The sequence below is a fragment of the Pleuronectes platessa genome, chromosome 3, assembly GCF_947347685.1.
Source record: "Pleuronectes platessa chromosome 3, fPlePla1.1, whole genome shotgun sequence".
NCBI classification, from domain to species: Eukaryota; Metazoa; Chordata; class Actinopteri; order Pleuronectiformes; family Pleuronectidae; genus Pleuronectes; species Pleuronectes platessa.
The window spans coordinates 20,382,761-20,406,198 of NC_070628.1; the positions used below are offsets into that span (position 1 = coordinate 20,382,761).

General features: G+C 39.6%; 3 protein-coding genes across 4 annotated transcripts; all 3 read right to left on the minus strand.

Moving 5' to 3' along the window:
- Positions 1–1,240: 1,240 nt before the first annotated feature.
- mvb12a (multivesicular body subunit 12A) lies at positions 1,241–6,999 on the minus strand. 2 transcript variants are annotated; one of them, XM_053417839.1, is made up of 10 exons: positions 6,861–6,999; positions 5,702–5,791; positions 4,474–4,557; positions 4,231–4,330; positions 3,659–3,788; positions 3,379–3,519; positions 3,139–3,245; positions 2,992–3,050; positions 2,760–2,825; positions 1,241–2,242 (listed from the first exon to the last, which is right to left on the minus strand). In XM_053417839.1, exons 2-10 carry the CDS (start codon positions 5,789–5,791, stop codon positions 2,156–2,158), a joined length of 864 nt encoding a protein of 287 aa, XP_053273814.1. In that variant the 5' UTR covers positions 6,861–6,999; the 3' UTR covers positions 1,241–2,155. The 2 variants fall into 2 exon arrangements, with proteins under 2 accessions (XP_053273814.1, XP_053273815.1); XM_053417840.1 differs by having other exon boundaries at positions 6,762–6,980.
- A 3,107-nt stretch (positions 7,000–10,106) lies between these two features.
- On the minus strand, positions 10,107–12,158 carry LOC128436356 (homeodomain-interacting protein kinase 3-like). The gene is made up of 5 exons (XM_053418131.1): positions 11,772–12,158; positions 11,438–11,619; positions 11,148–11,271; positions 10,393–10,574; positions 10,107–10,278 (listed from the first exon to the last, which is right to left on the minus strand). The coding sequence occupies exons 1-5, from the start codon at positions 12,156–12,158 to the stop codon at positions 10,107–10,109; spliced, it is 1,047 nt and encodes a 348-aa protein (XP_053274106.1).
- A 6,620-nt stretch (positions 12,159–18,778) lies between these two features.
- On the minus strand, positions 18,779–21,385 carry LOC128436363 (homeodomain-interacting protein kinase 3-like). The gene is made up of 6 exons (XM_053418132.1): positions 20,999–21,385; positions 20,665–20,846; positions 20,375–20,498; positions 19,620–19,801; positions 19,338–19,505; positions 18,779–19,109 (listed from the first exon to the last, which is right to left on the minus strand). Exons 1-6 carry the CDS (start codon positions 21,383–21,385, stop codon positions 18,779–18,781), a joined length of 1,374 nt encoding a protein of 457 aa, XP_053274107.1.
- Between the last annotated feature and the right edge of the window lie 2,053 nt (positions 21,386–23,438).

The following is a 23,438-nucleotide window of genomic DNA, read 5'->3' on the forward strand; positions in this document are numbered from 1 at the left end:
TTCCAACAACTTGGATTACTGCACTTACGTGGACAAATATTGTCAAAATGGTAAAGACTGTAGGGCTACATATTCTACAGGTGTCCAACTGTAAGTGAAGCCAATGTTTAGATTATAGTAGAAATGAATAGAATTGATCTAAAATTGATAATATATTTGTATTATTTAATTGGAGTGTAAAATCTATCTGTGCAGGGACAGACAGGATTTATTTTTTCTGGATCTTTTCGACTGAGTCATTATCACAACCTCTTAGTAATGTACCCGTTCTCTCTCATCGTGAATGGTCTGATATATCTAGAGATTAAAATCTCCTACGGAGGCTCCTCTGATTTAGCGCTCATGCTGCTCCTGTGATTAGTGTCAAAAATAAAAACATAGAAATTAAATAATCATTTGTTTGAACTAAAAGCTACCGGCCCATGGTTTTATGCGTGTGTGTAGTGAAGACTTTAGAATTTAAGTACTTTAATTATAAAAATGATTCTGCATAAGTAAGTGTGTAAGGTAAGTTTTTAATATATTGATGTCACACTAATATGAATAATTTCAAACATGTCTTCATTCACTGACTACTTTTGTTATTTATTTTTTTACAGAGGACTGATATGTGAGCTTCATCACAGGTTGAATCAAATATAATGACATCACAGTGAAGTTGACCTTCTGGATATAAAATGTCAGCACCTCGTCATTTTACCTTATTCAAAATTTTTGTCGAATTTAATTATTGAATGAATTCCTTGCGTGTCTAGTGAGGGCACGGTGAGCTATGATCTCTGATCACCAAAATCGAATCAGTACAACCTTAAGACCAAGTCAATGTGTGTGCCAAAACTGAAGACATTCCCTCTAGGCATTCCTGAGACATGACCTTCATGAGAAGAGGACTTAGCAGGACACCCTCATCCACCTGCTGGACGGCCTGATTTCCTCAGTGGGATGTTGAGGTTGTTCTCTTTTAATTCCAATGTACTCATGTGCAAACAGAAACTGACGCAAAGCCTTGAAAAGAAACTTAGTACATTTGACCGACTGTTCACTTCTCACACCGAGCTACGATAATAAATCTTTGCCAAAAACGTACTTGTATTGTTTCTCTTCTCCTTGCCTGTCATCAATCCACATTCTCAACCCGTGTATCTCTGAGTTTCTCATAGTCTTCAAGCAGGAAATTCCTGAACGCAGAAAACTTTGTTCCTTAACAAAAAGCTGTGCGTAAAAACCAACACACCTGAAGTAGTGTTTCATAGGATTTTATTTTTTCCCCATGCAATAAAACTTTACAACACTAATAAAAACTACAACAAAAATATATTATAGATTATACAAGGAGATATACAAATATTTGGTCCTTAATCCCGCCCACATTTATAAAAACAATACTTTCCCCTTTTCTCCACATCTTTTAGTGTGACAAACACAAAGTGTAACATATATAACTTTCCTCCTTACACCTTTTAAAATAGGACATTTTTTACTACAAACCTGATAATTGGCTACTCTTCATAAAAGAAATGCACCACATCCTACATTTAGATATGTTAGTCAATCTGCAGATTATCAGATGCAGCAGAGCTCATCCACAAAGCACTGACATAGTGTTACAGCTCCACGTGGGCAGCATTCACAACAGAACCGGAGAACACATCTTAAATAAATGGCAAGTGCATTCTTCATTTTTAAGAATTCTCATTATTCGATAATTACATTAGTAAAAGTGAAGATGGGCTTAACGCTGCAGATGAGCAGCAGGTACACAGCAGATACTCTACAGGTTCATAGATACATTATAATAAACCCCATAAAATCCATAAAGGCTGCATTCTTACAAAAGGTAAACATGTGTTCAGACGATAGGGTGACATGTATAATCTCCTTCAAACAGGCGTTTCCTTTCATGAAAGATGAAAAAAAAGAAGCATGACCTGCCATCTGAAATGGTCAAGTGACTCTGTGTCATTCAGAATAGTAGTGCCCCTCAATCGGCTCCGTTATGATATATTATGATCTTTAAAGCCTAATATAAATCTAAATGTAAGTAGGATAATCTTCATCTGTACTATGTACCATGATGAGATGTCATCCTAAAAAAAAACTTTGGACAGAGTTAAACATGAAACCCTGATATTGTTGTGTTGACTAAGTGCAGCGATCACTGATCTGATGTGACGCCTCCTGCTGGCAGAGATGGTCTGGTCCTCTTGGCAGCGATTTCCTCCACAGCAAATGTGTAGTTAAACTAAAAAAAAATACCAAAGTTACATTCATACAAAAGTTTCCAATTCCCACCAAAACTTCTTTCGTACCATATCATGACGAATGATTGGTTAATGTAAATTAGCTGTAGATGGTGGCTCTGATCTTATTGGTTGATAAAGTTATGCAAAGTAATGCTTTACTTCACTATATGGTGTCATTTTCTGACTTCATTTCCTTTAAGGGTCACAGGGGGATAAAGCACATCTGCGCTCATTTTTGAAATCATTTTTTGTATCTATATAAGCTTCAGGTCATGTGTATAGTCCTATAGGGTTCAGAGATGCAATCTATAAATGGATATTTTAAGCTATGTATGAATTAATTAGGACAAATATATTTTTTAGACTATACATTTGATGACCTTGACCAAAATATAGAGAAAGCCTCCCTCCCAAGTAACAATCCCGACAAGTTTGGTGAGAATCTGTCCGTGAGAGAGGTGAGAACATTATGTTCTCAACACTTTGGCTGATATGAGGGGTCACATGTGAGCCTACCTCGTTTTCAATGTCTTGGAGAGACTTTATACGAATGTTGTTTAATTGAGAGTTCAGCTGAAGAGCCTATGAGAGAGAGAGATACAACAAAGAGAAAGAAATGTCAGCAAATGATCATGTAATTACACTTGAGGTGAAAAAGGTCAGAGTGAGAGATAAAGTGACCACAACAAAATACCTGCTGCATTTTCAAATGGAATCCATCAAACATTGTTGAAAATGTCAAACGTACCGTCGCGTTCGCCTGGGCATCAAACTTCGGGTGCAGGCTGAAAGGAACTCCATCGAGAGCTGCGGAGAGTGAGGGCGGGTTACAGGGGAGTGTGACTGGGCTGCCTCCAGTGACAAACTGGGACACATCCATTACAGTATTGAGTACCTGTGATTCCCTGGAGGCTGCTGTCAGCAGGTTTGTCCAAGTTGTCCTTGATCTGGAGGGTGTGACGTCTCTGACTCACTTTACCATGCGGCTGTGGAGGGGGGTTGCTGTTGAGACAAACAGAACGATATTACTGGCAAGAACAAAATAATAATGCATGCGCTCAAATTTTTTTCCCCTCAAATGATGAGGTTTCAAACACCTTTCACTTGTTTTCTTATCTCATAAAAAGTATTATACCTGGGTCTGAGGGGCTGAGGAGGAAACGCTTGATCCAGGGAGATTCTGCGGATGTCCAGGGACACACTGCGTGGTTTGGCTTGAGGCATGGGGTTAGAAAAAGGTCCCTTTCTGCACCACAACACGTAACCATTGATTTCTCTGTGGGGAAAACACATGGGACGATACACTGATAAACGACAGTAGAGAAAAAAATAACTCATCTCTGTTGATGGGACTTAAGAAATGCATTGATACAACAGGTGCAAGTCAAAGGTTTGAGTGTGTGTGTGCCACCAACCCTGCGTAGGTGTAATGCTGCAACATCATTTTGCTTTTGGCCGTCAGTTTGATGTCCAGCACAGCTGTGTCCACGCTGCCGACCGGGACGACACGCATGCACATCCGCTTCTTCTTAGAGACGCAGGCCTCTGACACACAAACAGAAAAACATTTTCAGACACTAACTCTAGAAAAATTGGCTCCGGACATGTTCCAGAGTTTGCCTTTCACATGTTGATAACACAACAGGGGGTTGCCCGGGGGAAAAAGTCCAGAGCATTCAGGCGAGTGGTGGCGTCTGGGTAGAGCATGCAGGAGGCAGGAAATGAGGTTTGATTTATTTGTATTCCTTTTGTTTTTATTTTATTTTTTGCGGCCATCAATAGGCCCATGCTGTGAATTTTCCACATATTTCCCTCATGTATTCTCACATGTGCTCACTCGGCCCAGAGTTCAGTGCACATATCAAAGCTGCTTAAGAGAGAACATTTAAACAATTTTAATATTTTTTTACATAAGACACAATCTTACAGTCTGCAATAAATACTAGGAATGTGTATTTGAAACGTGTTGGTGTGTGCGGGCGCTCACTCGCTTCAAGGTGCTCTGCGATGAAGCAGTAACCATGAGGAATTGCGTCTTTGTCTGAGAGAAGCTGAATGTCTGAAACCACCATGCCACCCGTCAAATCCTATAAAAAGAGAGAGACTCAGCCATGTGTGTACGACGGGGGGGGGGGGGGGGCAAGTGCAGAGAACAAAGGAAAAACAAATACATACAAGACAAACAGAATATGGTTATGAAAAGTCTCTTTTTGATCGGATTAACCGTTACCTTGCTGTAACAGAGGTAATATCCAGACTTTATCGCAAAGCTGCGTGTGAAGTTCGCCGCTGATCCGTCTTCTGTGATGCTGATCTGCAGTGAGACACATCAAACATCTGTCCTCATATACATATCTCTTTAAATTGAAAGAGAGCAAGCAGGAATCAAGAAACAAAAAATGTGTTAAGTCCACTTGAAAAGAAGATAAAAACCAACCCTGCGCCAATGGGTGCTAGTAGGAACACAATTATTACATTAAAGATTTTCCATGTTGCTCATTCAAGTGACAACGTGAGACTTTTACATTGAGCGGCTGCAGAACGTCCTTGATTTTCAGTCGGGATGTTTTGAGGAGGAAGTTTACAGTCAGCTGATGGAACGTTTAAACAACCAGTGTGTTTCTAAAGGTCAAGTTTACAGCTCATCGAAACACAAAGTGACCTACGTGAAGTGTGCAGCTACGTCTGATTACATTACATTACATTATATCAACTGATACTCCATTTTCTTAGTATTTGACCTCGTTGACATAACATTGTAAACACCCTCTATCTACAGTACAACTTGAAACACTGAAATAATGTAGCTGCAGCGAGTACATTTGTTTATATGTATAATTGCACAAACACACCACAGCATATTCCATGTATGTGTAAACCTACTTGGCAATATAAACGGATTTGTGTTTCAGTGAGAAATGCACAGAGGTTGCCAACTGCTAGATGTGCTGTGTAACATGAATATATATGGAATGTTCTATTAGTGACCATTGTAAACATGATTATAGAAATAATGGTTTCTTCAGAAAAAGGTCAACAGTCAGATTACTGTTTTGCGTGTAAACATAGTCAGTGTGTGCTTTCACTTTAACTTACAATGTAAGGCTGGATCTAATCTTTTCAGTCTAGTGTAAAAATAGAACTTTTCTTTATTTGTGAAATACTGGAACACCTTTTGTTACAAGCACAAGAAACCATTGCAACACACTTCCCTTCAGATAGAATCTATTATAAAATACACCACTTTTGAGTTTTTAGTGTAGAATCCGCAAGAGAGAGGGAGCAGGTCTTTCATTTTATCCGTCCCTAAAGCAAGGAATGGAAGATTTGGTAATTCTCACATTACTCCTCCTCCTTATTTAGAAGCTAAATGGTCAAACATGGAATTCCAGTGGCTCCAGAGAAGTACTGTGTAGGACCGACTGTATAAAACCTTTATTCTACATCTCTGCTCCTACCATGATGAAGTCTTTGGGGCAGGTGCTGGTGTTGGAGGTCCACGCCACTGCCGTAATTGGCCGGACGGCCCCACGCTCCATCAAGGACATCTGAGGGAGGAACGTTTGGAGGAAAGGAGAACAGAATGGTGGGCACGTACATGAATGTGTAAATAAAACTATGTCCGTCTTCTCACTGTCTGCAGTTACATTCCAATAAAAGCATTTTCCCGGTTGTGCAGACGACACAAATATGGTGGCCTCAGCGCAGGAGTGCTTGCTCTGTCTGGAACTTAATGGCATCATGGGAGTTGTTGTGTCCATGTGACAAAAAGTGTGGACTCACAGAAATGAGCAGGGATAGATTCACAGTCTAATAATCAATGTATATATATATATATATATATATATATATATATATATATTATGAAACAATTGACCTTTCAGCTCAGAGTAATTGAAAATGTATATTATCAATAAACTGAATGAAAATATATTGATTTATGACACCGTGGGAAACTGATGTACACATTTCAAGACAGTATTCTTATATAGATCCTCCTCAGAATATAAACACTTGTAACCATGGCTGTTTTTGTTTTGTTCCTATTTTATATATGACATATTTTATTATTGTTATTCATTTATCTCAATCATTCTTGATGATGGTAATCTAACGATCTCAGTGATTTTTGTCACATCCTCAAAAAACTCAACACATTTTAAAGTTAAATAAAGAAAAGGTAGTGAATGATAACTATAAGAATATAAATTAAGTTAATATGGATTTAACAAAGAGCTTATTTCTCAAATCAGACACCAGTGTATTAAACCTATTTAGTGTATTTATACATGTATCTTAATCTTAATCTTAGTATCAGGATGTGAAGTCAAAACGAGTCCTACACAGGTAAATCAATCCTGGCTGGATGTTGACAGTTGATCGGCTTCACAGGAAACTTTAACAACAACACGATCACACTTGGATTTTCAGAAGTTATACATGATTCATTATAGAAACGAGCCAACTGGTTCTGAGTCATTTTCCATGTCCTTCCATGAGAAAAAGAGCTGAGCTCACCTTTGTTCCTTGGACTAAACTTCGCTGTGTCTTGTTTAAAACGAGGTCAGTTCCCTTCTGGTGAGGAAACAGGTCCAATCCTTTGAAAAACAAACTTACTTTGAGTGTGTGCTCGCTTCCGTCTCTTCCTGGGGTTGTGGCTCCACAGGAAAACTACTTTTCAGAGACCAGTCGAAATGTCTTGGTCTCTCTCGTTAAAGCAGGAAGTACTGAATCCGTCGGACTGCATCTCCCATCAGGCCACGGAGCATGACGTCACACGGTCAGACGTGTCTATACCACCAAGTCAAGTCTGAAGCTGAACGCAAGAGGGCAGCATCACCACTGTGTTAGAATAAACAGGTCCTTGTCACAGCTGTCGTTCAAATACATACATACACACATACATACAATACATACAGTATATAAATGCATATACACTGCATATACACTGTACATATAAAAACACATACATAAATATATACATATATATATACACAAACTTTATATACATACATACACACATACATGCATATATATACACATACTGTATAAACATACATCAATACATACACAATTACATACATATATATACACATACTGTATAAACATACATACACACATACATACACATACTGTATATAAATACATACACACATACATACATACATGTATAATTTCTCTTTAAAGGAGGATTGTCCACAAATAAAAGAAGCAGGCCTCGAGCGCCACGGACAGGGAGGACAAGACTAAAAGAAATTGACCAATGGCTTTGACAGTGAGAAACATTTTGCCTTATCTTTTAATACATACAACACAGGTTCACATGGATACCTATTTCAGTATGGATCATGAGGACATATTGATCTGAAGGTTTACTACCTGATAGCTACATGAATCACACCTTCTCTCAAGTACTCGTCTGAATCAACTTTAATGTTGTGTGCGTACATGTGTGAAATTGAGAAGAAGACTCGTGACTGGAGAATCCAGAGGTGCTCAGATCCCTGTTGGCATGGCAACATGAAGAAAGGACCACAGGGGGAGGCTGTAGGGGATTGTTGTTGTGAGCAGGTGGACTGTTCCATCTCGGTAAAGAAGGAAATCAGTGTTTATTAGAGAATTCAGCTTCATTTGTTAATCGGCCAGTCACTGAGGATGAGTCTGTAATTTGACTAAACACAGGGGGAATTAGAGAGTGTATCCGAAAGTCTGCCTGCATGTTTGTGAACGCAGCCTATCAGTGAGTGGTATAGACAAAGGGAGAGAGAGGGTTTAAACTGCCCTGGTGCTTTCTCTATGGAGAGGTCACTGCAGTCACATAACTTGCATTTAAAAGTTACTGAACTGGAAGCTGTCTACATTATTACATAAGTACTCTGTAATCTTTACAACACTATTAAGAGAGTAATCAATACCCATCGGTTAGATCACAACCACCTTAAATCTTGAACCTCATTTTGATCCCAACTACACAAGTTTAGTGACTGTATCCTCTGTGGTTGTTACTCTATAGCACTGACAGACAGACGAGCAGAGAGACGAGCAGACAGGCAGGAAGACAGTTGTTGAACTTGTTGTTTAACATATTTTAAATATGGGGGGGCTCGCTTAATCAATGTGTGCATCGCTTGCGGGTGGGAGTTCTCCAAACATATAAAACAGCACTTTACCACCCGCCCTCACTGATATACTGAAGTGTAATGCGCATATTCGACAGGAAGGCAACTTGCCTGAATGGTTCTGTTTTAGAGAGTAGAGCTCAAACAGCCTGGTTCCGGAAGTAAAAATCACATTCTGATTGTATAGTGTGGTACGGTGGCCAAGAGAGCGCAACGCACTGCAAATGAACAAAACATATGCCAAAAAAACTACTTCAGTAATTTGTTGAGGCTTCAAAAGCCGGTAAGCACGTAAATATAGAAAAGCGCTGCAAATAACAACACCGGAAATGTTTCCTGACTGTAGTTCTAAGCTGTGTTATTGAAGTGTGCAACTCGTCATTGGTGATGGAACTTTACAAAGAATCATATACATTATTTGATAACAACTAGAAATATTGTCTTATTTAGGATAGATTTATATCGTTATCATTAATCTTATGCCACTTGCCCGACCCCTTTCTGGTATCCCCCGCTTGAAATCATGTGATTTGACATGACCCAATGTCAAGATACACCCGACTAAGAGAAATCACAAACCAAATGTGGCAATTAAGGTATAAGGAAGGAACAAGAAGGGAACACTTAGGAGAAAGCAAATTCATTATAATATAATAAATTAGAAATATTTTTAAGAAAACTGAAATAAAACACTGAACTTTAAGTTGGCTGGAGTTTCATCCAATAATACCTCAGTTTTTGATGAGGAAAATCCCCACATCAGACAAATTCTTTATTTGATATGTATTAATTCACAATCAAGCTGTTACCACCTGGTTCAAGGCTGGCAACAAAAAGGGAGATCCACACACAGAGCTTTCAATCAAACGTTATTTATTTTACTGAAACAAAGGCTCAAGGATCAGGCTGGTGCAGCAGGCACTGCTGAGAGAGAGAGAGAGACACACCCAGAAGAGCAGTCCTTCATGCATTCTGGGAAGACCCACCCAGGTGGGCAGGTAAGTGGCTGAAGCTCCACTCACCAGCACGGAGCAAGACACACAGGCAGGTAGCATGAGAGAGTCGTCACAATAAGGGGACATTTAAAAAAGAACACATCAATTAAAAAGAGCAAACAAAACACAAATTAAGATCTTGAAAGTCCAGTTCGGTCTCCTCATTCTAGTCAGCCTCTTTTAAACTGTCGATTTTTAAAGGGCAAGTTCTATCCTTCTTCTCGCCACGAACCAGTTTTGACCAACACTGTCATCTTCCTCTCTCATCCTCTTCAGCCGGATTGGGCCTGTTTGCCCACTTGCGACTTTTCGAATGGCTGCCAGTCGTTCACTCCTTCTGACTTTGGCTTGGGAGTCTCTCATTCCAGCAGGGCCCATGTGTCTCTTCTTTCTTGAGGGGTTGAAAATGGATGAGGGATCATGCCTCTCTCTCATCCTCTTGGACTGGTTTGGGCCTGTTTTCCCACTCGTGCCTTTTCGAGCGGCTGCCAGTCGTTCACTCCTTCTGACCTTGGAGAGTTCTGGTCTGAGATATGGATAAGAAAATAATTTAACTCTTGATCTTAAGTCAGTTATTGGACATTTCTAAAAATTCACATTCTAAAATGCACTTGGCTCCAGATCCATAGTTAATGAGAGTTGTATCATTCTTCCCATTGAACTCTGAGCAAAAAACCAGAATATTTATCAAAATGTTGAACTATTCTTCTACAATATAAAATAATCCAACAGAAAGATATTTCAAACAATCACCTGTTGCCAGACTTCACATTCACTTTGCTGGCCTCCTTGGCTGGGCTGGCAGTGCTGCTGGAGGATTCCCTGTTCAGGGACATTTGCAGGATCACCTGCTCTCCAGGTCCTCCATCCTCAGAGCTCTGATCCTGGCAGATGTCCATCAGATCCTCACATGACTTCAGACTGGAAGACAAATGAAACTGCTGAGCCAAACACCTTAATCACCTTATATCTCCTATATTCTGCACCCATGTCCAACAGCACAGACGTACACAGACCATCTAAGCACAGACTTACTAGAGGCTGTTTTTGAATGAACCTTGAAGGTGGCTCATCGTGATGAATGGATGCTGGAGAATTCTGTTGGGGGTAATTCTATCATACTGACTCATCATCAGCATCTGTTTCATTAGGTCCATAAAGCCCTGCAGGTCACAATATTGAGCTTGGGCGTCTTCTGTCCAGACAGGATGATTCCCCTTCAACAAGATGAGGAAAACCAACATGTTAGATGTCCTCGTGTTTGGATTATGAAGACGTTGTGCTGGTATAAATTCATCCAGGCTAGTGATCTCAAACTAGAGTTTAACCTATTGACTGAAATGAATTGTTTGATTGAGATAGATTGCTCAAAAGGCAGTGGATGGCACAGGGGAAAGAAACACAGACTGAAGGAAAGACACCTTAATTAGTGAGCTAGTGGAGCCAGCTAAAGGGTTGTAAACTAGTTTGATACCATAAATCTGCCTTCCATCCAATATCTTGGCCAGAACGCATGTGGGAGGAGGTGTCCTTCATGCTGTGGATCTTTAATTGCAAATGCAATTTGCCCCATCTGTTGAAGAAACACAAGATTGTCAGAGTTATTTAACTTCAAGTTTACATTGTTGATCATGTACATCAGGTTCACTTCTATTACTGAGACAAATGGATGAAGGGCCTCTGGTTTGTCTCATTAGTAGAATAGTAAAAATCAGTGAATGGATTTGAAATTACACAAACATCACGGCAGAACTGTATGTGTTTGTTGTGTTTTAAGTGCAGATACTGACCAAATCCTTCTCATCCTTGGCAGGGAACAGCGGTGTGCCCATTGAGAGCTCAGCAGCAATGCAGCCGAGAGACCATACGTCGATGTTCCCGCTGAAACGATCTTCACACAGAATCTCAGGAGACCTTAGGATAAGAAACACAAACATATTACTGAGGTTTAAAATTTGCTAAACTCCTTGTTAGTCAGTTTCTGAGATATAAACCTGACATGCCAGCAGTGAGGACTTGTCCAATTATTTACAGTAAACACAGCTGTCCCAGGTATACAGATGTGCTGTCAGTTACTTACCTGTACCACAAGGTCTGGAGGGTTTCACCGATCATTTCCTCAGGATCATCGCAGGATATGCCAAAGTCAATGACCTTAACTTTGAGTGGCTGCCTGACATGATCCACCAGCATGATGTTATCTGGCTTCAAATCTGCATGAATGATCCCTGCGCTGTTCATAAAGTCCAAGGCTGTAGCTAGCTGAAATCATGAAAAGCATAATAATAATAATCATGAGCTTCAGAGTTCATTTTATCAACAACGACTGTAACAGTGACTTTTTAGAGACCAAGTTTACCCTTCACGCAGTAAGCAAAGCAGTAAGTGTAAGAGCTTGAGTTTAAAAAACAAACCTGCTGCAGAATGGGGCGGATCTGCTTCAGCTGAAGGTGTTGACCCGGGCTGATCTGTCTGAATTTCTGCAGATCCATATCCAGGAGCTCAAACACAAGACAGTAATGTTCCTTGTAGAAGAATGACTCGTGCAAGTTGACGATGTTGAACCTGTCTGAATGGAGCTTCTTCATGTTTTGAAGGATGACCTCCTCTTCTTGTGCACAGTCAATGTTTTCAAGGCTTTGGATGATTTTTAAAGCCACCGTTTCACCGGTGGTCACATTCCTGCATTGAATGACCATACCATAGGAGCCATTTCCAAGGTACTTCTGTGCAAGGTAATATGTAGTGGGGGAGGGGATCAGGTCTCCTTCACTGATATTAAACTCACTGTTCTGAGACATGGTGACAGAGTAGTTATTTTGTTGATGTTTCACACTTGTCAGGAGAATAGAAAAGAAGGAAGTTAGATGGAGCCAAGTATTCTCTCACAAATCCTGATCCAGTTCCTATCAGCCAGGTAAGTAGCATAAGAGTTAACACACCATCAAGCTCACTACTTGTAATCTTGAAACTCTATAAGTACTAAAAGTAATGCTTATATCATAGACAGATCATGAGACTCCTTTAATGTCTAATCAAATCTGTCACATTGTATAAACTCCATGCCTTTGTAGTGATTTCCTTTATTTTATGTGAATTTTCTTTCTTTTCTTTTCATCATGATTCTTTAATTTGAATCTTTGTCAACCATCATGATTTACCCAAACTCAAAAAAAAAAATCATTGGATGAACGCCATTTTATATTGCCACTTATATTCCATCTAAACAATTCAAGTTATATCAGTATATCTTGATTGTGTTACTTGAAAACCACATAGATGTGTGGGTGGAATGTCATTTGAATATGTTCATTCAACTAATGTGCTTTAATTGAATTAAAATCTTTGTAGCTACTTACTCTAGTCTAATTAATTTAAGTTTAGTTTACATTGGTCAAACACTATAGTTCAACACAATTCAGTTTTGTTGAATGAACACATGTCGGTTTTGTCTGCTATACTAATGTCACTCTTGTTGTTTTAATTAGTATTGTTTTCATTGCTATTGTAAGCATTCATTTTAATTAAATTACCACATATTCACTAACATACATAAAAAAGGACATCATGCAAAACCATTTGACATTTTATTAAATGTTTGTCTTTTCAAACTGCCATGATCCTGTTCTCAAGTTTTAAAACTTTAAGTGCAACAATTCAACTTTTTTAACCCATTTATAAAATGCAATAAAATAGACATTGAAAATCACCAAATATTTTTTGCCCATAATACAATTGTGTGCATGACAACAACAATTTGCATTTTAACACCATTTTAAAAACACTGAATTATTACAACACGTGTTGTGCACTGCCAACATTTTTTTTAAATAAATTGGTTGTGTTAAAACTACAGTAAAATAAATAATCTTTACAAAAAATCTTTGTGAATACAAATACTCAATTTTAAAGGAGTCTAAACATTACTGGTGTATTTATTCTATTGAACATTTAAGAGAAGGCGTTGATTGTGTGTTCGTCAGCGAGTAAAACTGCTCAGAAAAGCCACAATTGTCCATGTAGTAAAATCAGTGTAGATGTGTGTTCAAAAACATCTCTGTCTGCTCCACCCACACACAAAGGTACATACAAATACCAGGCTTCTGTAATGTACTGGGATGTGTTGGATTCAATTGCTCGACTCGTAGACAGAGATGATAAGGAATCCCTTTTACTGGAAGATTATGGTACACGGAGTGGCAGTCCAGTAACAACACAATTCCAATAAGGGTCGGACAGTAGCAGAAGTCGAAGGAGATCCAGTCCAGGTTCGGCACACAGGTAAGGCAGTCCAATAACAAGCATACAATTCCGATGAGTGTCAGGCAGTAGCAGGGTTCGGTGAAGATCCAGTCCAGGTTCGGTACACGGGTAGACAAGAATCACTGGAAGCTTACAAATCATGGTATTCGCTGGAACCCTTGAGACATGGGGGAACAAAGACGAACTTCCAAAGCGACACAGGAACACACAGACTAAATACACCAGGTGATGAGGAGCAGGTGCAAACAATCGGTGAGGAGCAGATAATCAACCAGGTGGAGCACACACAAGGGAGGGAGTGAGGAGTCTGAAACGAGAGGAGAGGTGAGTAAACAATAACAACACAGAACAGAAGAATAAACGATAAATATACCAACTTAACCTTAGTAGTCAGGACTGGACGTAACAGCTTCTTTCAGTCTTCTTCAAGCTCATTCACTGCAGAAGCTTGTTCTTCAGGAACCGTGCCTTGGACGACAGCCTCTGCCCATCCAGGTTTAGGAGAATCTTCTGCAGGACTTCAAAAGTGCATTTGAGCTCTGGTGGGTAGCTCAGGTTCAGACAGTATATCAGTCCAAAGAGCAGAGCACAGGCAATCACAATGTTACCCAAACCACCAGTGGTGTAAAGTAACGGAGTAGAAGTACTTCGTTACAGTACTTAACTAGTTTTTTTGAGGATCTATACTTTCCTTGAGTATTTATATTCATCAGGACTTCTACTTTTACTCCACTACATTTAAAAGAAAAAATATATACTTTTACTCCGTTACATTTTCATTGAACACCTCGTTACTCGTTACAAATTAAAATCTGAATATAATTATAATTGTCTCTCATCGCGATTGGATTATCCGGACTGTCCGTGTTTGCGCGAGAACCGACGGTGTCTCGCGAGGATAACCTGAGGCCGGCACGGGAGATAAGCCGTTAGCCGTCAACCCGACTACACCGGAGTAAACCACCATGGCTACCTCATCCACCTCATCTATCGCTGGTGCCGAAGACACGGCCGAAGAACCAAATCCACCACACCCGTGGCCGTATCTCGCGACCATGTTTGCCTTCGTGGGGATGCAAGATACATCCTATCGAATGAAGTGCCTCTTGTGTCTACCGAGGGAGACGGAAATAATGGCGTTTCAAAACTCTCCGTCGAACCTCAAAAAACACTTTCAGGTAAGTGAATTAAGTAATGGCAGCCAGAGTCATGTTATGTATTGTGCCAGGAATAAGTGCAAAAGTCTCGCTGGTAAAATATAGTTTGCCAACAGAACAGATACAGTTGAGCATTTTACTTAACATGCTTAAAATGCGTGTCTACAAAGTAGACACGCATCCAGGTATGGTCCAAGTGTAGGCGTGCATACACAAATTGTTGTTTGGATTGCATGTAACTCATAATTGTTATAGTTCACCACATTTACAGCTATTTGTAGAGTATATTCTTTCTGCTGAATCTATGTATATTCTGTATGTCCATTGTCTGAGTGCAGTTGGTAATTTATTCTCCCATTTATATTCTCTGGCTGCAACATATAGTTGCATATCCTACCTCACTAACTTAGGAAAGATGCAATTCTATTTATATACAATGTAATATATTCATCGGCCGATATCATTGGTAATAACTGTTTACCCTACCCTACTAGTTTAGTGTCAACATTTCTGCTGTGTCAACAGACCCTGAAATGGTTGCCGCTGCTATTCTCCTCCCTAAATTTAGAACTGCATGGACAAAAGATATTGCTACAATCAGAATGGGTAAGACAAATGAAGATGATCAATGTTGAAATTTGTAAACGAAAGTAATATGTGAATGTACATGAAATCAGGGTTAATGGTATTTCAGCTGTACTAATTCTATTTTGACCCTCCATGTATTTCAGGAATGGACTACATCAAGGAGCAGATCGCGGATCCTTCCTTGTCAGGAGAAGCCACCAGATCCAGCTCATCTGATGAGGGAGACTTCTTCTCTTCGCTGAAGAGCTCTCACGTTACTCAAGACAGCTCCAAGCAACTAGATGGATACCTGGCCCTTACAGCAGATCAGATGGATGTATTGAAGACGTTCCCTGCTGTCTGCAAGTTGTCTGTTAAGCTGAACACACCTCTGCCTGCCTCTGCAGCCTGTGAACGACTATTTAGTCAGCCCTCGAAGAGCTCGGCTGGATTCACGCAATTTTGAGAATCAACTTCTGCTAAAGATGAACCACAAGTTTGTTGACTTTTAATAAAGCACTATGACAAATTAAAGTCATTATAGGCGTTTCACCATGCAACTACACAACCCAAACCTCTACCAAAGTTTAACCACTGCATTGAGTTTTTAGGTCTCTTTATTTCAAAAGTGTAAACTTTGGTATAGGTTTGGGTTGTGTAGTTGCATGGTGAAAATATAAACAAAAAGGAAAAAAAAAAGTTGGGTTTTGTAATTTTATGCATTGTCAGTTCATGTTCTACAAGGGTCGCTTTAAGACCTGTTATATGGCATGGTTGTCATGGCACGGTAACAATACAACCCGACATTTTTTGTTTAAAGTGGTTAAAGTTCTTTGTTAGAAAGTGAGAAAATGTTATTTAATATTTATTTTAAGCTTCATCACTTCCAATTTCACTTGTTCATGTATGAGTTCTATATTATTTTATAAATAATAATTGAAATCAGTTGAAATAAAGTCTGAATAGAACAATTTCGGTTGTTTTGTTTCTGTGTAGGCCTACTTAACATTTTTAATTTGATACTTGTACTTTTACTTTTGATACTTAAGTACATTTCAACACCAGATACTTTAGATACTGAAGTACATTTAATATGAGCTACTTTAAGACTTTTACTCAAGTCATTTTCTGACTGGTGACTTTTACTTTTACCGAAGTCACTTTCAGGTAAGATATATGTACTTTTACTCAAGTATGGCTTTCAAGTACTTTGTACACCACTGCAAACCACTGAGGACCTCCTCACCCTCAATCAGGACACCAATGTCCTCTGGCTCATCTTCAGACTCCGCACCCACCTTCTGTATGACGTACACTCCCATCACAGTTTGCCCCATGGAAGTGTTGGCCTCATTGTCTATGTTCTGTGAAGTAATATATATTTCAGTAAAATATGAAATATTTGGTATAACACACACCTGGCCATGGAACAGCTGGGCAGCCAATTGCCCAATTACTTTTGGTCCCTTAAAAAGGGGGGTGCCAGATATAAAATGTGTTGTAATTCCGACACTGTTCACCTGATTTGGATGTACATACCCTAAAATTAAAACTGCAAGTCTTCACTTAAAGCACACAAGTGGTGTTTAGAGCCAAAATGACGAAAATTGTGTCAATGTCCAAATATTTATGGACCTACAGTTGCAATCAGAAATATTCAACCCTTCAAAGATTTTAAGGATTTATCAATTACAGTTTCTTCAAAGAGCAAGATTCTGCTTCGGATGACTTCTTTATGAGTTGAGTGATGCAAAAAATCAACACAGAAAATGCATGATGTAGTATTTGTGTGTAACAGTATATTTTGTTAGGATAGCCATGTCACAATTATTCAACCCTTGTATAATATTGTTGTTTTTAAAGCTGTCTGACAGTTTTAATGGCCTAAAGTGGAGTTGAAACATAATTAAGCCTTTGGCAACTCTATAAGGATCCTTCATTTGCGTCAGCTGTGATGCATATATAAACCCCACCCTTGAAGGTATTCAAGGTGAGTTGCAACCATGGGAAAGACAAAGGAGCTTCCACAAAAGCTGAGAGAGAAGATCATTTCATTAAACCTGAAGGGCCTTGATTAATAGAAACTTTCCCAAAAATGGATATTCCAATACACATCATTGGGAGCATTATAAGGACATTTAAAACGTATAGAGCAGCTTCAAACCTGCCTGGCCGTGGAAGAAAGCCCAATATTTCATCAATGGCCCTCAGCAACTTAGTCAGAACAACTAAGAGAAACCCTCGTGTGACTGCAAGACACCTAAAGGACGACCTGATGACGGCTGGTACAAGTGCTTCAGTGGCAACTATAACCGTGCACTGAATAAACAAGGACTTCATGGCCGGACTCCAAGACGCACTCAGCTCTTGACCACATGAACATCAAAAGTCGACTAGAATATGCCAGGAGGAATTTGGATAAGACGACTGAGTTTTGGGTGACGGTTCTATGGGCTTTGAAACCAATCTGGAACGATTTGGACATATAGACCAGCGGTATGTCCGGCATGCGAAGGGCCAGGCTTATGACCATTAGAATACCATCCCCAAGGTCAAGCCTGATGGTGGGTCATTGATGATGTTTGGCTGTTTTTCTGCGGCAGGAACTGGCAATCTTGATCTTGTACCTGGCATCATGGATTCACAGAAATACCAGGCCATTTGAAAGAGGAATGTGATGCCTTCTGTTGACAAATTAAACCTTGGTGATCATTGGACTTTCCAGCAAGATAATGATCCAAAGCAAAACCTCCAAGTCCACCAAAGCTTGGTTGAGAAAAAGATCCTGGAACGTCCTGGAGTGGCATTCACAGTCACAAGATTGAAATTTGATTGAAAATCTTTGGTGGGATTTAAAGAAGGCAGTTGCAGCATGGAAGCCATCAAACATCACTGATCTAGAGGCTTTTGCACTTGAAAAATGGGCAAAGATTCCAATCGAGAGGTGTAGGAAGGTTGTCCGCACTCACCGAAAACATTTTTTTGAAGTTATAAAAGCTAGAGGATACGCCACAAAGTACTGAAGCTGGGGGGTTGAATGATACTGAACAAGCACATGTGTTGAAAGAGTTACATTTTTTATTTGAACTTCAAAGTTAACCCAACTTCTGTTGTCAAAATAACTAAAATACGCATCAATAAACATCTTTTGTTGTTTGATGAGTTTTTTTTGTCATTTATTGTCATTATCTGTCATCCACATCACTATAATGTCTATTGCGGTGAGGGGGTTGAATATTTCTGATTGCAACTGTAAGTGGCTGAAGCTCCACTCACCAGCACAGAGCAAGACACACAGGCAGGTAGCATGAGAGGGTCGTCACAACAAGGGAACATTTCAAAAAGAACAAATCAATTAAAAAAGAGCAAACAAAACACAAATTAAGATCTTGAAAGTCCAGTTCGGTTTCCTCATTCTAGTCTTTAGTCGATTTTTAAAGGGCAAGTTCGATCCTCCTTCTCGCCACGAACCGGTTTTGACCAACACTATCATCTTCCTCTCTCATCCTCTTGAGCCGGATTGGGCCTGTTTGCCCACTTGCGACTTTTCGAATGGCTGCCAGTCGTTCACTCCTTCTGACTTTGGCTTTGGAGTCTCTCATTCCAGCAGGGCCCATGTGTCTCTTCTTTCTTGAGGGGTTGAAAATGGATGAGGGATCATGCCTCTCTCTCATCCTCTTGGACTGGTTTGGGCCTGTTTTCCCACTCGTGCCTTTTCGAGCGGCTGCCAGTTGTTCACACCTTCTGACCTTGGAGACTTCTGGTCTGAGATGTGGATAAGAAAATAATTTTAACTCTTGATCTTAAGTCAGTTATTGGACATTTCTAAAAATTCACATTCTAAAATGCACTTGGCTCCAGATCCATAGTTAATGAGAGTTGTATCATTCTTCCCATTGAACTCTGAGCAAAAATACAGAATATTTACCAAAATGTTGAACTATTCTTCTACAATATAAAATGATCCAACAGAAAGATATTTCAAACACTCACCTGTTGCCAGACTTCACATTCACTTTGCTGGCCTCCTTGGCTGGTCTGGCAGTGCTGCTGGAGGATTCCCTGTTCAGGGACATTTGCAGGATCACCTGCTCTCCAGGTCCTTCATCCTCAGAGCTCTGATCCTGGCAGATGTCCATCAGATCCTCACATGACTTCAGACTGGAAGACAAATGAAACTGCTGAGCCAAACACCTTAATCACCTTATATCTCCTATATTTTGCAGCCATGTCCAACAGCACAGACTTACACAGACCATCTAAGCATAGACTTACTAGAGGCTGTTTTTGAATGAACCTTGAAGGTGGCTCATCGTGATGAACGGATGCTGGAGAATTCTGTTGGGGGTAATTCTATCATACTGACTCATCATCAGCATCTGTTTCATTAGGTCCATAAAGCCCTGCAGGTCACAATATTCCGCTTGGTCGTCTTCTGTCCAGACAGGATGATTCCCCTTCAACAAGATGAGGAAAACCAACATGTTAGATGTCCTCGTGTTTGGATTATGAAGACGTTGTGCTGGTATAAATTCATCCAGGCTAGTGATCTCAAACTAGAGTTTAACCTATTGACTAAAATGAATTGTTTGATTGAGATAGATTGCTCAAAAGGCAGTGGATGGCACAGGGGAAAGAAACACAGACTGAAGGAAAGACACCTTAATTAGTGAGCTAGTGGAGCCAGCTAAAGGGTTGTAAACTAGTTTGATACCATAAATCTGCCTTCCATCCAATATCTTGGCCAGAACGCATGTGGGAGGAGGTGTCCTTCATGCTGTGGATCTTTAATTGCAAATGCAATTTGCCCCATCTGTTGAAGAAACACAAGATTGTCAGAGTTATTTAACTTCAAGTTTACATTGTTGATCATGTACATCAGGTTCACTTCTATTACTGAGACAAATGGATGAAGGGCCTCTGGTTTGTCTCATTAGTAGAATAGTAAAAATCAGTGAATGGATTTGAAATTACACAAACATCACGGCAGAACTGTATGTGTTTGTTGTGTTTTAAGTGCAGATACTGACCAAATCCTTCTCATCCTTGGCAGGGAACAGCGGTGTGCCCATTGAGAGCTCAGCAGCAATGCAGCCGAGAGACCATACGTCGATGTTCCCGCTGAAACGATCTTCACACAGAATCTCAGGAGACCTTAGGATAAGAAACACAAACATATTACTGAGGTTTAAAATTTGCTAAACTCCTTGTTAGTCAGTTTCTGAGATATAAACCTGACATGCCAGCAGTGAGGACTTGTCCAATTATTTACAGTAAACACAGCTGTCCCAGGTATACAGATGTGCTGTCAGTTACTTACCTGTACCACAAGGTCTGGAGGGTTTCACCGATCATTTCCTCAGGATCATCGCAGGATATGCCAAAGTCAATGACCTTAACTTTGAGTGGCTGCCTGACATGATCCACCAGCATGATGTTATCTGGCTTCAAATCTGCATGAATGATCCCTGCGCTGTTCATAAAGTCCAAGGCTGTAGCTAGCTGAAATCATGAAAAGCATAATAATAATAATCATGAGCTTCAGAGTTCATTTTATCAACAACGACTGTAACAGTGACTTTTTAGAGACCAAGTTTACCCTTCACGCAGTAAGCAAAGCAGTAAGTGTAAGAGCTTGAGTTTAAAAAACAAACCTGCTGCAGAATGGGGCGGATCTGCTTCAGCTGAAGGTGTTGACCCGGGCTGATCTGTCTGAATTTCTGCAGATCCATATCCAGGAGCTCAAACACAAGACAGTAATGTTCCTTGTAGAAGAATGACTCGTGCAAGTTGACGATGTTGAACCTGTCTGAATGGAGCTTCTTCATGTTTTGAAGGATGACCTCCTCTTCTTGTGCACAGTCAATGTTTTCAAGGCTTTGGATGATTTTTAAAGCCACCGTTTCACCGGTGGTCACATTCCTGCATTGAATGACCATACCATAGGAGCCATTTCCAAGGTACTTCTGTGCAAGGTAATATGTAGTGGGGGAGGGGATCAGGTCTCCTTCACTGATATTAAACTCACTGTTCTGAGACATGGTGACAGAGTAGTTATTTTGTTGATGTTTCACACTTGTCAGGAGAATAGAAAAGAAGGAAGTTAGATGGAGCCAAATATTCTCTCACAAATCCTGATCCAGTTCCTATCAGCCAGGTAAGTAGCATAAGAGTTAACACACCATCAAGCTCACTACTTGTAATCTTGAAACTCTATAAGTACTAAAAGTAATGCTTATATCATAGACAGATCATGAGACTCCTTTAATGTCTAATCAAATCTGTCACATTGTATAAACTCCATGCCTTTGTAGTGATTTCCTTTATTTTATGTGAATTTTCTTTCTTTTCTTTTCATCATGATTCTTTAATTTGAATCTTTGTCAACCATCATGATTTACCCAAACTCAAAAAAAAAAATCATTGGATGAACGCCATTTTATATTGCCACTTATATTCCATCTAAACAATTCAAGTTATATCAGTATATCTTGATTGTGTTACTTGAAAACCACATAGATGTGTGGGTGGAATGTCATTTGAATATGTTCATTCAACTAATGTGCTTTAATTGAATTAAAATCTTTGTAGCTACTTACTCTAGTCTAATTAATTTAAGTTTAGTTTACATTGGTCAAACACTATAGTTCAACACAATTCAGTTTTGTTGAATGAACACATGTCGGTTTTGTCTGCTATACTAATGTCACTCTTGTTGTTTTAATTAGTATTGTTTTCATTGCTATTGTAAGCATTCATTTTAATTAAATTACCACATATTCACTAACATACATAAAAAAGGACATCATGCAAAACCATTTGACATTTTATTAAATGTTTGTCTTTTCAAACTGCCATGATCCTGTTCTCAAGTTTTAAAACTTTAAGTGCAACAATTCAACTTTTTTAACCCATTTATAAAATGCAATAAAATAGACATTGAAAATCACCAAATATTTTTTGCCCATAATACAATTGTGTGCATGACAACAACAATTTGCATTTTAACACCATTTTAAACACTGAATTATTACAACACGTGTTGTGCACTGCCAACATTTTTTTTAAATAAATTGGTTGTGTTAAAACTACAGTAAAATAAATAATCTTTACAAAAAATCTTTGTGAATACAAATACTCAATTTTAAAGGAGTCTAAACATTACTGGTGTATTTATTCTATTGAACATTTAAGAGTGATTGTGTGTTCGTCAGCGAGTAAAACTGCTCAGAAAAGCCACAATTGTCCATGTAGTAAAATCAGTGTAGATGTGTGTTCAAAAACATCTCTGTCTGCTCCACCCACACACAAAGGTACATACAAATACCAGGCTTCTGTAATGTACTGGGATGTGTTGGATTCAATTGCTCGACTCGTAGACAGAGATGATAAGGAATCCCTTTTACTGGAAGATTATGGTACACGGAGTGGCAGTCCAGTAACAACACAATTCCAATAAGGGTCGGACAGTAGCAGAAGTCGAAGGAGATCCAGTCCAGGTTCGGCACACAGGTAAGGCAGTCCAATAACAAGCATACAATTCCGATGAGTGTCAGGCAGTAGCAGGGTTCGGTGAAGATCCAGTCCAGGTTCGGTACACGGGTAGACAAGAATCACTGGAAGCTTACAAATCATGGTATTCGCTGGAACCCTTGAGACATGGGGGAACAAAGACGAACTTCCAAAGCGACACAGGAACACACAGACTAAATACACCAGGTGATGAGGAGCAGGTGCAAACAATCGGTGAGGAGCAGATAATCAACCAGGTGGAGCACACACAAGGGAGGGAGTGAGGAGTCTGAAACGAGAGGAGAGGTGAGTAAACAATAACAACACAGAACAGAAGAATAAACGATAAATATACCAACTTAACCTTAGTAGTCAGGACTGGACGTAACAGCTTCTTTCAGTCTTCTTCAAGCTCATTCACTGCAGAAGCTTGTTCTTCAGGAACCGTGCCTTGGACGACAGCCTCTGCCCATCCAGGTTTAGGAGAATCTTCTGCAGGACTTCAAAAGTGCATTTGAGCTCTGGTGGGTAGCTCAGGTTCAGACAGTATATCAGTCCAAAGAGCAGAGCACAGGCAATCAC

Excerpts from the sequence above, each read along its gene's own strand:
- mvb12a (XM_053417839.1), bottom strand. The coding sequence starts at position 5,791 with ATGTCCTTGATGGAGCGTGGGGCCGTCCGGCCAATTACGGCAGTGGCG. Across the intron at positions 3,051-3,138 it reads CAGCCTCCAGGGAATCACAG|CTCTCGATGGAGTTCCTTTC; the intron begins GTACTCAATACT and ends CACTCTCCGCAG. Across the intron at positions 2,826-2,991 it reads ATGCCCAGGCGAACGCGACG|GCTCTTCAGCTGAACTCTCA; the intron begins GTACGTTTGACA and ends TCTCTCTCATAG.
- LOC128436356 (XM_053418131.1), bottom strand. The coding sequence starts at position 12,158 with ATGTCTCAGAACAGTGAGTTTAATATCAGTGAAGGAGACCTGATCCCC. Across the intron at positions 11,272-11,437 it reads CTCCAGACCTTGTGGTACAG|GTCTCCTGAGATTCTGTGTG; the intron begins GTAAGTAACTGA and ends TCTTATCCTAAG. Across the intron at positions 10,575-11,147 it reads CCAAGGATGAGAAGGATTTG|GGGAATCATCCTGTCTGGAC; the intron begins GTCAGTATCTGC and ends ATCTTGTTGAAG.
- LOC128436363 (XM_053418132.1), bottom strand. The coding sequence starts at position 21,385 with ATGTCTCAGAACAGTGAGTTTAATATCAGTGAAGGAGACCTGATCCCC. Across the intron at positions 20,499-20,664 it reads CTCCAGACCTTGTGGTACAG|GTCTCCTGAGATTCTGTGTG; the intron begins GTAAGTAACTGA and ends TCTTATCCTAAG. Across the intron at positions 19,506-19,619 it reads TCATTCAAAAACAGCCTCTA|TCTGAAGTCATGTGAGGATC; the intron begins GTAAGTCTATGC and ends TTTGTCTTCCAG.